The sequence below is a fragment of the Sipha flava genome, unplaced genomic scaffold (genome assembly GCF_003268045.1).
Source record: "Sipha flava isolate LNK unplaced genomic scaffold, YSA_version1 1_pilon_pilon, whole genome shotgun sequence".
NCBI classification, from domain to species: domain Eukaryota; kingdom Metazoa; phylum Arthropoda; class Insecta; order Hemiptera; family Aphididae; genus Sipha; species Sipha flava.
The window spans coordinates 4,829,577-4,846,529 of record NW_020272783.1 but is presented as its reverse complement, the minus strand read 5'-3'; the positions used below and the strand labels follow the sequence as shown (position 1 = coordinate 4,846,529).

General features: G+C 33.0%; 1 protein-coding gene across 3 annotated transcripts in view; it reads left to right on the top strand.

The window, feature by feature from the left end:
* LOC112681984 (centaurin-gamma-1A) overlaps window positions 1-16,953 on the top strand; it is a 75,267-nt gene that overhangs the window by 51,682 nt on the left and 6,632 nt on the right. For all 3 annotated transcript variants that reach the window (XR_003148448.1, XM_025552385.1, XM_025552386.1), the window contains exon 2: window positions 1,404-1,636. Coding sequence is in view for 2 of the 3 variants with exons in the window: in XM_025552385.1 (XP_025408170.1) it covers window positions 1,404-1,636 (233 nt within the window). In the remaining variant the exon portion in view is untranslated. The remainder of the gene's footprint in view (window positions 1-1,403; window positions 1,637-16,953) is intronic.

The following is a 16,953-nucleotide window of genomic DNA, read 5'->3' as shown; positions in this document are numbered from 1 at the left end:
ATAGTTTTATCGATGTACACAGTGCCGTAAACGATTCATGTAGTATAACATATATAACACGGTATATACTTATCATATAGCTCTGTGTACATAAATTATGTACAAATACAATGTGGCTAATATTCATGTTCTCACATAATATTATGCATGTTGTTTAGAGTTATAGCTTCGTAACAACTATAATGCTAACATCGTTTCAACAGTGCATTGTTATGTATTCCCTCTTAATAATATTACCAATTCTGATAAACTATTAATACTCGTTTCGTTTTCAAATAAAAATAAATTAACGCAAAGAAAACTCTAAAAAAATAACTCGTTTGAAGAAATTTTACCTTTAATTACCTTTATGTATGTTGCACAATATTTTATTATAAACTTTGAGCTTTTCTCTGTGTATTTTATTTACTACCATATCGACGTTTTTTTTTTTTTTTTATCTGACTTTCGTGCTTCGGTCAATTTATAATAAAATACACTGAAATAGAACATTCAGAACACGGTGACTGTGGCAATGGCGGGTTGTTTTGAGTTTTTATCACTTAAAAAATATTATTAGTGAACTATTATGCATTCTGCTAGGTTTTATGAAAACATGACAGGTGCACTTCATCGCTTTCAATGAAATTTCGAATGATTGATTGGATTCCAAAATATATTATATAAAATTAGATTCAACGGTATGTAATTAGATTAAAGATTTCGTTCGATACTCTCAATTCATAACAACCACTTTCTAAGACTTATTACTAAGATTAATTTTTATTAGGGAGCGTCTATATATATAGTTTTATTAAAAAAATATCGACGTTTATTTTATGTGCGTGCTTAAATTTTCATCATTTTTGCTATTTATTCACGTACTTTTTAAAAATAATTCAATCACTGCAACCTCTGTATATACGTATAAATCTTGTTTGGTTCATATAATTATTTATTTATATAATTGGTGTTTACCTAAATAAAACAATCCATATTAAAAGTTTATATCAATAAATTTGTCGGCCATCCAAAAATATTGAAATATGTAAACTTGTATTTTTATACCCAAATCTTTGAATGGTTTTTATTGCAATTATTCCAGTCGACCGGAGAGAATATCAATTTCAATTGTAAAGTCAATTATACTCCACTAAGTTTTTAAAACAAAAAGTGTAAATAGAAAACGTCCTATAGTAAAAATTAAAAAAAAAGTATAAAGAATGAAGAAATAACTATATTTGAACCTAAGACGTTTTGTCGATTCGATATTCATATACTCCGTACATTATAACCGCAGCATGTTAATTGTTTTGCATTGATTGCGAACGGTTTCCGTGCTCACATTAATATAATACGTCGTTGTAATATACTATAACAATGCAATACCAAAATAATAACATTATTTTTTTATTTTCCTGCAGATTCGTTTGTAAACAGCCAAGAATGGACTTTGTCTCGGGCTGTACCGGACCTACGTCTAGGCATCGTCGGTTCGTTATCATCCGGCAAATCGGCGCTGGTGCACCGGTACCTGACTGGCTCGTACATGCAGGAAGAAAGTCCGGAAGGTGGTCGGTTCAAGAAAGAGATATCATTGGATGGCCACAGCCACCTTTTGTTGATCAGAGACGAGGGTGGTTCGCCAGAACTACAGGTGATTTCATATTAATAGACAGAATAATATTATAACATTATCTTATACTTATCATAATTATAAACACATTTGGGGACATTGCATTCGTTCTCTTATGTTCTTCCATGGTTGTACGCCACAACACCCACGTAATGAAGCATGTTCATAGGGTAATCGACCCCAAAGTGGGCAGGTGAATATTAGGGGCTTTGGGACTGGGCCCCCTATATGTTGATCTTTAGTCCCACGCAGCATTTTAATCCATTTTAATTTTGAACGTACCTTCAATTTACCTTCAATTAAATTTTATGTAAATATTATTTTATAGTTCTACCCTTCCTCAATGTATATTTACGATATAATTACGCTTGTATGTCCATACACAACGCGATTGACGTATTGTGTTATTATTATTTTATTGTAGAGTTTTATTTTTACGTTGTCAAATAAGTTTTATTTATTAAATATTCAAAATAAGAGCTCTAAAAACAAATCTATCTTATTATATTATTATTTGATTTTTTTTGTGTTTAAAATCTAAAAACGGAATCAAGAAAACCTTGTATTGCTCCCTTAGATTCGATATTGTTGTATATGTATGTAGCTTCTTACCCGCAGGAAATGTGAGCCGTTTTCACACCTGGCATCAAATCTTCGTGCTTAGTAGAAAAAATAACCCCCAATCAGTGTTCTATCGATTTCCGTAAAATTGCCTCCTTCTGAACGCCCCCGAGACGACTACGTACAACTCTTGGGTTCTTTGTAAGTCCGGATATTGTCACGTACATCATATATATATTTACTGCAGTTGCTCGGGGTTGGATCGTCGTAATTCCGTATCCAGGAATGTGTTTACATATAAACGGCTCGAAAACGTTAATCTACTATTTGTGGCAATTGGGCGAACGGAAGTCGTTATGACGTTAAGTCTAGGGGAAATCCGGCTACTGCTCTTGAATTTGATGTAATCATGCACGATTTGAACCACAAAGACAAAAACAGCGAATTCGCGTACAATTCTGAACCGACACGTATGTAATGTAATTTCAATTTTTAAATTCATCGATCAAAAAAGTGTTCAATGATCGGGAAAAATACTACGGTCAAAAATTGATTATAAATTAAAAATAAATTATTTTCGTTGCCTCGCAGATGTGATATATATAGTACTGCACTGTCACGTTAATTTAAATCTCGTTGTTTTCCCAGTTTAGCGTATATTGTTGTTATTGCGTTTGACGGGGTTAGTCGTCATGTTCTCGTCGTCATAAATAACTTAATTTATTAAAAACATAACGCCTTAGGTTAGGATATGTCTCTCTCCGTTGACTTAGACGTATGCTTTACACTCAGTCTAATTCCCATGGGGTTGACGCAAATAAAAATTGTATATGAAGACATATAATAACAGTCCTCGAGACTTAATAACACTCCGAAAGTTTTCAAACAAATTCTGTCGAATTACTTTTGGTGAGGTCATGACATATTATATCTGCGCTTCATAATAGAATATTCCCATTTGTCGTTGTCGTGTGCATATTAAAACTTTGAAACTATCTAAAAACAAAGCCATTACTCATATTATGTGTGTGTTACATAGGAATACTAAAATCAATATATAAATGATAATGCTGTTGTATATAGGTTTTGCAAATTTAAAACTGTATTAAATCTTAATAGCATTTTTATTCGAACAAATTTATTTATTTTACTCTACGACTAATTAAAAACTAATTATCGAGAAAAACGGTTAAGTACTTCTATGCTTACAAAAATAAGAAGAGTAGTAAATAATAATATACCTCGTTTGAAATTTTATTAAAAGTCATAGTCATTATAAATTTGTCTTCATTGTCCAAATTAAACGTCGTCAACATAATTAGTATGGTCTTTATGTGGTAAACTAGTAAAACGTCTTGTTCATTTATTATTTTACGTTAATTAAAAACAGTTACTATTTTACGAGTTCTACGCCGAAACGACCGTATCCATAATTTTAAAAATCAATCTATTAATAAAAATATCATTAATACCTCATCATATTTTAAAAAAATAACATTGTAATATAATAACACTTCGGAAATAAAGTCAATATTGTTTGAATTGGCAAATATTTGTAATTCAAGGTTCTTGTAGTATATGTTTCTATTCTTAAATAATTTTAAAAAAATTCCAATATTAACTATTAACGTACACTAGTGCGTTAAATTATTATCATTAATAATCACTATATATATATGTCTCTAACGAAGTGGGTAAATTTTATATATTTTTTGTTCTTAAAAGTTTTTATTTGTGTAGCCCTTTAAAATTATTTTTTAAGTTTGAATTTGAAAAAGTAATTAATAACGTCAACATTTTATAGAACTAATTTTAAATGTCAAATATTTTTCATTTTTATTTATAATATCTTAAAAGAACTTCAGCAACAATAGCCATTAATTAAAATATTTACAATGTACTTTACATAATAGTATTATTTTAGGTTAGTTAAATTAGTGTATTTTAAGAAGTTTATAACTACATTGTTTTGGTCCATGTGAAGTATCCAGGTTTTCAGACATGCCGAGGTTGAGATGATCCTGTCTTAACATTGGCACTTTGTTAGCAAATGTGATTTAGAAGATCCGCACCACGTGTTTCGCATACCGATGGATCCTCCTTATCTATTAGGAATCCATGGGTAATTTTGATGTGGAGAATTCTTAGTTTTGTTTTTTCTTTTATTTTATCATATAAATTTTGACATCTTTGTCTTATATTGGATTTTATAAAATGTTTTATATTAACTTTTAAATTTTTTATAATGTTATTGTGTTTGTTTCCAATGTAGCTATTTTGAATGTTTGTCAACGATAAATTTAAACAAATTTCTATTGATATGACTTGATATCAATAGAAGTGTATATTATATTTTGTTCATTCTGGCTTCGTCGAATTGAATTTTTGTAAGGATTAAGTCATTAAGTATCAAAATAAATGTTAAAATGTTTGCTATATAATGTAAACATAAATAAACTTATTAAAAATTAGTTTTTATATTTTAAAATCAAATGTTACTTCAAGTATCAAGAAGTTTTTTTTTTTTTTATGCTTCGTTATGTATGTTTATGTACGTTTTATGTACAAAACGAAACTCTTGAGAAAATCACTAGTTGCTTTTGTAAATGTTTCACTATTACAGACGTTTTCAAACTTTAACCATATCATAAATTATCTAAAATTTGATTAATTAATGATTCTTCAAATTGATATAAATCATTTATTTGAATAATATAATAATATAGTGTTTGATTAATTACTATTTTTACCCCACTGATTGGATATTTAATTGATCTTAATAAAAACGCGCGGACGCGTTTGTTAACACATTTTATCAAAAAATTCTGTCCGTTATCTTGACGTTACATTTTATATGCATTTGTATAACATCACGTTGTTCGTAAGCATTAAATGATTTTTTTCATGCGATACATATCATTCTGCCGTCACTCTACGTATATATAATATTTTAGCACGCGATGACATCGAATGATTTATGATATTTTTTGATATTATATATTTATATTATACTTCAGCTGCTGCTGTATGCGACACTCGATCCAGAATCAATTTTCTTGAGCAAAAACTATTATTATTATTAATTATTTTTCTTTTGTCTTTTTTGCTAAAATCCTCGTGCAATTCTCGTTTTACCCCGGCTCGCATATATTATCTTACGGTCTGAGTTGGTGAGCGATGTGTAATACGAATAAAAAAGCTTTTTTTCCGCCCATCGATGTTTATACCACACACTCTTCGCTCCGCCACATCGCTCGTGTTAAATACCCTCGTCGTGATTTATAGAGCCTAAAAGCTAAGTGCCAATCGTTTATCGTATATTTTTAACATATTCTAAAGTGTTATCCGTCAACTGAGATTTCTGCATTTATTTACCGCCCGTGCGTGAACGAATATGTATTGTATGTGTTATTAATCTTACGTTTACATGCGTGCACTGAACACCCGAGACAGCTGTCTTCAATTTCGGTTTTTCGCGATATCGCAGCGGGGTGGAAAAGAGTAATATTTATGTAATCGAAGCCGACGCGCGTACACGCAAACTGCTGTATAAATATTTCTCAAACTGTATGTCCCTAATGCTTAGCCGAAAGTAATCTAGATGGTCCACAAAAATAATCTAGAGGCTTCATGGCGGACACTTCTGAATTAAATCCAATTCAGATAGGTATATATTATTAATTGAATTGTTACATTTATATAGATTCAATGTATTGTATACTATTATTTTGATCTCTAAAAATAACTTGGAGTACATAGTCTCGATAATATTAATATATTTGGTGAAAATATGCACGGTTTAAAATTTAAAATTCAGGTTTTTTGGCCTCCATGGAATTTTTATAGCATCTTATAAAGTTTGATCCTCGAATAAAAAGTTTTAAAAGCGTTTCTACACGATGTATTATTTTCCCTTGCTTATTATACCTTATTGTAATTGGGTGTACGACCTCAAAATTGTGAACAAGTGCGGCTTAATTGATATATATATATATATATATATATATGTTTATGTGTATATAACGGCCTCCTATTATGTTCGAAGGTTTTTTTATTCAAAAACGACTGCGCAATTGTCGAAATAGAATTCTTCGAAGCTTTCGATTTCTTTTTTCGACGACGGTCGTTTGAAAATCGTTTCGTAGATATTGATATTCCGTATAAAGAAGAACGAAATGTTATCATAACTCTCTAACGCCATTCTACTGCTATGCGTCTAGTCGTCGAGCTTGTATATAATATGTTTATAGTACGTATTTGTATACATATATAAATAATAAAGTCATGACAGAATGGCGGAGTCTATTTTCACTTTCTTTTTCAAATTTGATCCATACAATTGATTTCGTATTTTTTGAGTTTTTGCCTTTGCTCGGAGCAAAATATCGTCATCTCATAATATGAATTTCAACGTAAACACGCGTTCCGTTCTTCATTCCGCCCGACCATATTATATCCATACTGTATACCGTGCGTGTACATATTCCGTTCAATACGACATTCAATAAAGAACTTGTGCGTTCGTTTCTCAGTCCAACGGCCATGCAAATGCAACGAAATCGATAAAATACAATAATATACCTCCACGCGAGTGTGTATTGTTATCTTCTACATGTTCGGAATAATTCGATATGTTATCAAAAGCTTATTCTGGGTATGTATTTTATGTATAGCTGCCACAACTCAATAATATCGGCAAATAAATAAATAGATACGAAATGGAATTGTGTCAACAAAATAAAATTGGCTCCGACGAACAAAGTACGTATATACTATGCTATGTACGTTTTTCGTGGTCACATTACAGTGGCGTTGATGTATTCCGGTACAGCTGGCCGACCATGTGATCAGCTGTAAAAAAGAAACGCGGCCACAAGACCGGGTGGTTTGCAACGAGCATACGGGCGTACGTGTGGTAGTGACTAGCAACCGTCACGCGAATGTTCGAGAGGATTATTTTGTCTACATATTTCCATTCGAAGGATTCTTTTATGGTACTTTATTGTACGGCGTATGCATGTTATTTTCTATGGTATTCTTTAGAACAAATTTAATTCGTCCCTAAAACGTCTAAAATGATATATTTCGCGTGTTGCTTTCGAGTTCGTGCGATTTTCGATCGTTTTTTCTTTCTTTTTATAAATCTACCGATATATTCTACGTATTAGGTGTACACGTGTGTACGGTGTTTTAAAGGAATGTCACGATGATGCAAAATTATTATAATTTTCCTTTCCAATGCACCATAATCACAATCACGGTATTTTTGAATATTTGAAAAACATTGTCGTGCCTTAAATTATTAGCTTTTGGCGATCAGCTTGCTTTATAATCAAGGCGTGACTGACTTTATTATAATATATAGATAGGAATGAACGAAATTGGTGGCGATAATATAGAGAAGTTCACTCGAACGTAAATTTTGGTGCAAACGGTATTTTACTTCCGACGGTTTTATTTTTTTTATTACTCGCCCGTCAACTTTTATTCATCTCTCTAAAATCTGGTCACGTAGTATACACGCACACGTTTAAAGGTTGTTGGCGCAACGGTCAGATAAACTAAATTAAAATCGAGACTATGCGTTACTATTGTTTTTCCCGTTTCCGGATGAAATGAAGAAGAACGTATAATCATATTCAATTTCTAGTTCAATTGTGGTTTATTAATATTATGTAACAGCTTTCGCTTAACCTTCATTTGCGATCACTAAACGATGTATTATACATGGTGGTGATTTTAAAATACATCGAGTTTAATTTATAATATTTTTTTTTCGTTAATACTCATTCATCACATAAAGCAGTATATATATTTTTTTTATTTTCCTTATGCATTTATAATTCTTTTATTCCTCCTTTTTTATTTATAAGAACTATTTTAAATTTTAATTTCAAAACTTATCCATATCGCTGTGTTTTATTCTCAAAAATTGACTATACTTAAATTTAATCTTGCAAACAGTAATGACTAATTGATTTAATGTATTTAAACTTTTGATCGGTGCGGATGAGTAAATAAAAATAGAAGATAAGAAAATACGTTTACTCTTCGTTATTATTTCTTCGCCGGGTTAAGGTTTTAAATTCCAAGTTTTGTTTTAAATTTATATATACGCGGGAATTAAAAGTATCTGAGAAGCAATCTTTGGAATTAAAAATAAAAACCAAATATTACCCTCTTTGAGAATACGAAAACTCTTCAGTATAGATTAAATAAATAAATGTTTGAACGTTAAAACCAGATGTAAAAATATGTATGCAATAATGAATTGCTGGTATAAATGTGAAATAATGACTAATATTTGTGTCTGAAGTACAGCATCAGAAAATATTTTAATCGAAAATCGCTTCGAATTAAATCACCCTGTAGACGACAAATTATTATTATTATTATATTACGACGACCGCTCCGCCATAAAAACAGTAGCACACTAATACATTTATATATATATAAACCATCTTTTCAACTTGTACGTACGTATATATGTATGACGAAGACGACGTAGTAAGTACTCGTTCGTCTCCGAAGGGGACTGCATGTAGACAGCGTTGTCGTCTCGAACCAATCTCTCGCAAATTTTATTACAGTCGCCGTCATTTCGGCGCGCGTCATTTCGTCTCCCCGTCATCGCCTTCGTCCCTTTACCGGCGACGGTGCTCTCTTAATACTTGCCGCCGCTGCATCCCGCACGCACTGGGCATGCGTGTGCATACTTGTCAATTACATCATCTCCTCATATCCGGTCAACGTCCTCGAGGAAACGCCAACGAAAACGTGCATATACATTATATGATTTCGCCGCTCGCGCGTAACACACAATCTTCTGTGTTTATTATATTAGTATATACAGAGTGCCGAGGGCCTGTAAGACCGAATCAGTATAAACTCGATACACAACCCCGAGTACTTTATATGTGAACACACACGTCTAAAACGGTTACAACCCGTAGTATTCGTTGACACGTAGTGCCGTACGGTCGCCTTTGTATAATTGCTGCTGATTCGGTATTTCCGCCCCGTAAATATATACTGCTCATACCTATATAGTGTGTATGTGTGTACGCAGTATTTCAGCATAACATCACGTTAGGTTAGCAAAAATTATCTAGAACGCACAGACCCTTGAATACTTTGCCCACTCCTCCACCATCCCCAACGTTGTAAAAACTATTGTATTGTTACATATTACTACTATAAAACTACTATAAAAACTATTACATATCGTTCAAAATCGAAATTCAATATTACTAAAATTATATGGAATATCCCATTGCATAATTTTATTTAACGTCAAAATCTTTTATCCACACTTAAGAATGCAGAGTTTCAAAACTCTAATTGTCTCATTTCATTGGCGAAAACGCACAATTATGAACATTTTAGGAGGTGCAAATCAATACATTTGCTATATCAGCGTTTTCTAATTTCTACCACTTGTATAACTCCCCTTCTCCCTCCCAATGACGCCATTATGTATATGCTACGCATACACGTTTTATCTCGCAGCTCTTGCGATCGATCTGATTTCTGCACATCGCCCCCACACGTGATTCGATGAAAATCTGTGCCACGTTGACAAATTTTCATCGTTGCACATTTCTTTGAATGTATTCTAAAAGTGTCGCAGTATTATATACTTATTGTATACATATCTATAATGCATATTCGGCCATGAGAAAATGAAAAGCGTGAGAAAATTAAAAAACGAATGGCGGTTCGAGTAAATCGCGAGGATCATTCACTCGGCGGTGGTACGCCAAAATAATTTTCGTGGGTGTGTGTATATGTGTGTTTGTATAGTTTTATAGCGAAGTCTGATGAGAAATACATGTACATAATATGTATAGTATGCGCGGCATGATCTATTGTAATCGATGTGATCTCGAAATAATATATACATAGTTTTATATATGTATGCATTATACGAATTCTGCACAATAATGCTCTCTTCTTGGTCAGTATAAATTATAAAAGAAATAGCGTATATTTTGGAAATCGTACAATTCCGTGAGAACGTGCGCGACGTTATACCTATATAGTTGTTTCACGTTGTTCGCGCGATTTCCGACGCGTTTCCGCTTTTGTGTTTCCACAGTGCGCACTTTTTCCGCGATCATTACCGTGTAAATAACATATTGTGTATCCAGTCGGTTTGAATTGTTACTACGCACTTCAGATTAATCCACTTGAAATTTTCCGGGATTTATGAGCCGATTACTGCTCGGCGAGTGCTGGGGAGAGTGTGCGAGAGGAGGACCCTCGGTGACCGTTTCTATATCCGGTTCGTTGGTTTCACAGCGCCAGGGTTATCTAATTGTCGGCGACCTTTTTTTTTTTCACGCAATACGTGTCTTTTGTATACTCTCGCGGTTAAGTTAGTTTATATATATACACATAGGTGTAAATACTATAGGTGCGCTTTACACTATACTAGATCGGACCTTTTGTCGGCGACTAGATTTTTTTTGTTTTTTTTTTCCGCCTCCTCATACACATAATACCTAGAACAGTTACGCAAAAGTAACGCGATACAATATTATATTAATATTTTCGCAACTATGCACTTAATCCGACATTTAAATTAAGTATTTAATCCTCGCAAACATCGTTCGGGCATGCGTACCCAATGCGAATAGAGGGAAAAGGTGTTGAAATCGTTTCTGCTACATCAATTTCACACGTGGTATAGTGTTACATTGTTTCTTTAGCCAACAGCGTTATTCCTTCCTTTGTTATATGTCACTGTCGTAGTATTGTAATTTTACGCGTCGCTTTCTCGTTCGATTTGTCCTGGTCGAACCCTATCTCAATCCGAACCGTCCTTAAAATGTACGTGCATCCACCTCGTCTAACTTGCTTTAACATGCAGATATACTTCCGCATCGTCAATCCGACCAGTTCGTTCCGTTCGTATTATACATTGTATATTGTTTCACGATGTATTTACGGTACTGTTTACAATGCAGTAGTCTTTTACTTCAGTTTGTGCACAAATTAATTTAATTTCAACCTTTGTGTGTCACGACTAGCCTTTGATATCAAGTACATAGTGTCCCTCGTAACTTCCTCGCGAAATGCCGGCATTTAATAAACTTATCTTTCATCGTGACGTTCATTGTGAAATCGTGTTGACGCAATAAGTGAGTTTATATTTATGTGCAGAGAATAGTATAAACAAAAACTTATTCCGTATATTGCCAAACGCTGTTCATTTCCGTAATCATATCGTTTCGGGGATCGAATTATTTCGTATCACAAATGTTTCTAAATTTGTATACTTTCAAATAACAATTATACATTTTTATATATTACTGAAAAATAAAGTATTCAAGGTTACTGTTTGAAAAAATATGATACTTAATAGATAAAATAATAAAAGAAAGAATTGAGGGTATTGATAAAAAATAAAATTATAATTAAATGAAACTTGAATAACTTTGAAAACTTTGAATAAAAACGAATGAAAAAAATAACGTTCAGTTTATCATCCAGTACTCTAATATAAAATATACACATAATAACAAGGATACTTTTGCAAGACCTTTGGTGAAATACGAATAACGGCTGGTATAGAAAACATTTTAATATTTCCGTTTCTATCCCACACATGGTAGTTATAAGATAAAAACTTAGGTTAGGCGGTTTAGGCATTATTATTCGGAGTGCATATTTTTTTAATTTTTTGTAAACCACATGAGCGAGGTCATATTTCAATTATAGTAGGCTTTTCTGAATTACATTTGCACGTGGTTAAAAATGAAAATTGCAGTGAAAGTAAGAGGGCGTAGGAGATAAATAGACATGTATATACGTGTAAACAGATATTTGTCTAATGTTATTTCTACTACTATATTTTTTAAACGAAACTACATTTATGTAACTTGTACATTAACGAATGAACCGAACCTTGGGAAATGTTAAAGTTGTACGGCGTGGATCAATATTGCATCAAATGGGTTACGGTGCCACTTCTATATACGTATAATACAGATACGTATCTGCTACAGTAGAACATTGTGCGTTCGACTCCCTGCGAATCTCTTTTACTAAGGACTCTGCAGTTCGACACGATTTTTGTGAGAGCTTACATTTTATTTTCAAAAATCCCATCGTTGCTGTATTTCAATTGCTTTTTAATTATGTTATATTCTATCTTCAAAGTGTTTGTTCCACTACCAACAGGACTGTACATTGATGATAGGGTTGTGTTACGTTGTTCTAAAAGCAGAGGTGGCTTGGCTTTGATTCTTTACTCAAGGTGGAAGGCAGTATAATTTGGTATTAGTTTACATACATATACGTGTGTATGAAATCACTCATTTACATGTTTCTGTGTATCACTTGTTTACTTTTTCTTACACTCAACCCCCATTATACGAGTATATAAAATTTCACTTGTCAGTTATCATGTAAAATTTAATAATTATTACATTAAAAATGTAAATAAAGATACCTTCATATTTGATTATTTCTAGACATAACATCAAACTCAGTATAAATAAAATATGATATATTCATTAAAAGGTATACATTAAATACTGTTTTAACATGTATATTAATACACACGAGTAAAATTATTGTTGTATAGCAAACTACATGATTATCACTGTAGTAGATTAGTAGATTTGAGAGAATCTTTAAAAAGTCAAAAAAGGCTTAGGGGGTATGGCCCCTATGTCCCTTCTAAATAGCGTCACTGGTTCAAAGTAAAAATATCTAGCACACAAGGACAGGATTATAAACACATAAAAGAAAGTTCACTCGTCTTATAAAGTTCAAAAATCAATGATATGACTAATTTAAATGATTTGTAATTATTAAATTGGTAGTTATATAAAAATATCAAGAATGTGGAATAAAATAGGTTTATTTTTTATTTCGTATTATTACGAAAAGTTGCATGTATTGAATCAATATATTTTTTTTTCTAAAGCATACAAAATAAGTTTCTTTGGTTAGATTAAAAAAAATTTTAGCGAACTTTATTAGTAACTTCTTACTAACTAGGAATCACTGTTATTTATACAGATAGTGTGCGGCTTACGTTGCGTGCAATTTCGGTAAAAGTTTCCTCGGAAATCTATCGCTGACGATACTACACGCACACAGGGGACCTTTTGGCGCGATCTCCCGGGAAATGCCAGTCGTGTTTAGCATTATATCCGTTACATCCTCACACGTCTATTTATATATCTTTATACGTATAATTTATGTATTGCACGTTTACTTATGCATAATAATGATGGTTCGGCTGTATAAGTAAAGAGGCCGTGATGGCGCATGTGTGCAGTGGAGTACCTATACACTCGAACGGTGTCTTAGCGAACTTAGTTTCGTGCTGTATATATGTGAAACCGCGTTAAATTATTTCCGATTAAACGTATCCATTTATAGTTATGTATTCTTAAACTAGAAAGGGGTTTTTGATGCTTGCTGGCTCGTTATAGATCGTAAATAATTAATACGACTCCGCGGAAAAACTACAAGATCATTGCGTGGTCGACATACTGCGCTCGCGGCTCTCGTGTATGTACACGTGTGTATACACATGTGTGTTGCGCATATTTTGATACGAGAGGGGGGGCGTAGTAAAGTTTATTCAAATTCGATATCGCAGGGCTTATGTACACATTAGACGGAGGTTCACGCGAAGATTACAATAATAATAACGTAGTTATACACGCAAGTGCTTAGCGTTTATTAATATTTTATTCAACTGAGATCCACTGATGAGGTATATTGCTATATGGTAATAAGATGCTCGTTTCCTCGACGAGAAACCACTGGCACTGATTGCTTGGAGTAAATCGAACAGAAGAACGGTGACGGTGTCGTATGTGTTGACGAACGCACATTACGATTACGTGCAATGAAATCCATTTCTGTACCCGCGACGTGAATATTTTATTATTTATTTTTCCGATTGGCTGAATGCGATTTCGAAAATGACGTCTCGTATACGAATATTTTTACTCGAGACGAATAATTAGATTCAAAAAATTCGCCTATGACGCGCAATAAACGTACGCATTACGGCACTCGAGCGTTACACCTCAATGGTGTGTTAAGTACATATATATGTATATTAATATATCTTACCGTCATCCGCAAATCTCTCCGAAGTTCAATCAAACGTGCTATAGTACAAAAGATGAGGTACTGGTGGATTACAATATTGTGCGCTGCAGAAAAGGAAAAATCAAAAGGTCAAATGCAGATGAAACGTCGAGTGTAGGTATACTTTGTATATCTACATAAAATAATATAACATACTCGATTTAGTTCGTAGTGGCTGGTATATTTGAGTTGATTTACCAATTAAATTGGATTTGTAAAATTTCTAATTAAAATTTCTAAGACAATAAATATGTAGAATACCTATATAATATTCATTATGTGTGTATGGGCGTATTCACAAGTAATCAATTTATTTTATGTACACTTGTCAATTATATAAGTAGATTTTTTTTTGAATTAACACGTTACCTATGTTTTACATTTCTTTCTTCTGTTTTTGTTTTTTTGTTATTCGATCTACAATGATGTTAGCACCACGTGATAATAATTATACAAAATAATTGCCTTCGTAACGCCTTCGTTTTGCATTTGACTACTGGTCGAGGATGGAAGAGAGGTCCTTTATCTAGTATTTATTACGGTAAAAGTATACGTGTGTATATCGTTCACGTACTTGACGACTACGTATATATGTTCTATTTTTTATAATAACGGTAGCTTGTCGAAAAACCGTGGTCTTTGCGCGTTCACGACGGATGTGTGCGTTTTTCGGTCGTCGTCGTCGAGTCGTTTCGATTATAATTGCGCACACGTGACAGGATGAACGAGGTGAAAATTTAGCGAGTTGAAAGATAGAGAAAATACACACACAACCAATCATTTCACGTGCCATAAGTACGATCGCAATAATATTTGCATACTTGCCCTCGCTTTCAATTATCGCGTCACACGCACGCTCACGGCGTAATATTATATCATTATTCCATGCTCACCTATATTTATGAAGTCAACGTTAACAATATTATAATATTTTTGACAATAGTCGGTTCTCGTTTCCGATGTGCGTATGCGTCATCTGGCAGCTGCTGTGACAACAGGCACATTTTGTTTGGTTATTGTCGTCTGTCGCGTGTTTGTGCGATTTCCAAATGTTTCTCGTATACACACGGGATAGCTGTTAGAACAATAAACATAATTTACTATGAATAATTATACGTTAATAGTTAATTATAATTGCATATTATTTTTCATTTACGCTACAATTTAAATTAGAATTGATCGAAATTTGTATACCAATTAAATTTTCATTAAGGTAAAAAAAAAAAAAACTATTTCTATCTTCTGCATTTTATATGTAATTATAACAGTATTTATGCTCGTTTAAAATAAGGTATCCGAAGGTATAATAATGTACATAAATAGAAATATTGATTGTATAGTTATCGTTAACTATTCTGATAAACGATTATTTGGAAAATAAAAAAAAGAAATCGAAAACGTTGCATTGCACTGTTGTTACATTAAATGTAGTACCCCCTTCGTTATAATCGGCACTGTGTTTACGGTACACAGAAACACTAAATAATTATGATGTGCGCGCTACAACGTGACTCTGTTCACTTATTTGACTTTTTTCGCCCGTCATATCTAATATTCGAACGTGCGGTTTTCGGACTTCAAAAAACGGTTAACAGTAGGAAGTGTGATAATAGGCCGTCGCCGATGGCAGTGCGTTTATGACGCTTCGTGATAATTCTTTGTCATCCGTCGCGTACGGCACCTCGATCCAAGATCTGACTTTTTGTTCGACATATAGACCCCCGTACACGCTTACATATTATCTTACATAATAAACCGTCCCGCAGCGCACACAGCAGTACCGCACTAATAGTTATTTATACATTTAATTTGAACAAAACACCGAGGCGCACCGTCGTCGTCCGAAGAATGTAATAAACTTTGCTTTATTTTTTCACATATTTCTCGTCTCAAATCCTAACCGAGACACGAAGACTGCGAAAAATGTGTGTATATGCATATATTTGTTTTTCTTTTTACCATTGAATCTTTTTGGATAGATTAACACACGAATATGCAATATTCACAAATAATACAATCGTATATAGGTGTGTATATAATATTACCTCGGTGTACACTTTGTGATGGTTTTTTTCGAATACAGATTACGATGATGCGCTATGATAAATAAAACTCCTTTTTATATTGTTATGTGCATTTTACTTATCGTCGGAATTAATTGTATATAAAACCAACGCGTGCGTTGTCATAGTGTTGTTGTGATTCTTAGCCGTATTTTATGCAATAGACACCGAAATTAAAATATGCTGTTCTTTCCTTCGTTTGAAAAATCAATATCGCATATCCTTATTCGTGTGTTACACTTCCTTTTATTAATATACTCTCGTATCTCCTCGCTTTTTATTATTGTGTCTTATAACATGCGTATACGGTGGTGTGTGTGTATCAAAGCAGTAGGCGTTTTATTCCAAACGCATTAATAATAATAATGACCTTTCTATTATTATATTGTTGTGTGGAAACATAAGAATCGCTTACTTGTATACAAACGGGGATGGTGTGTAATACCTATATAATTTGTACTGTCAGACGTCGTGCGTTGTTTCATGGTGAATTTTAGTACGGCGTGTGTTTAAATATATAATAATATAATAAATATAAAACATGCTAGCGATTTCAACTGGTAAATCGATTGCTGGCGCGCGCATAATCGAAAC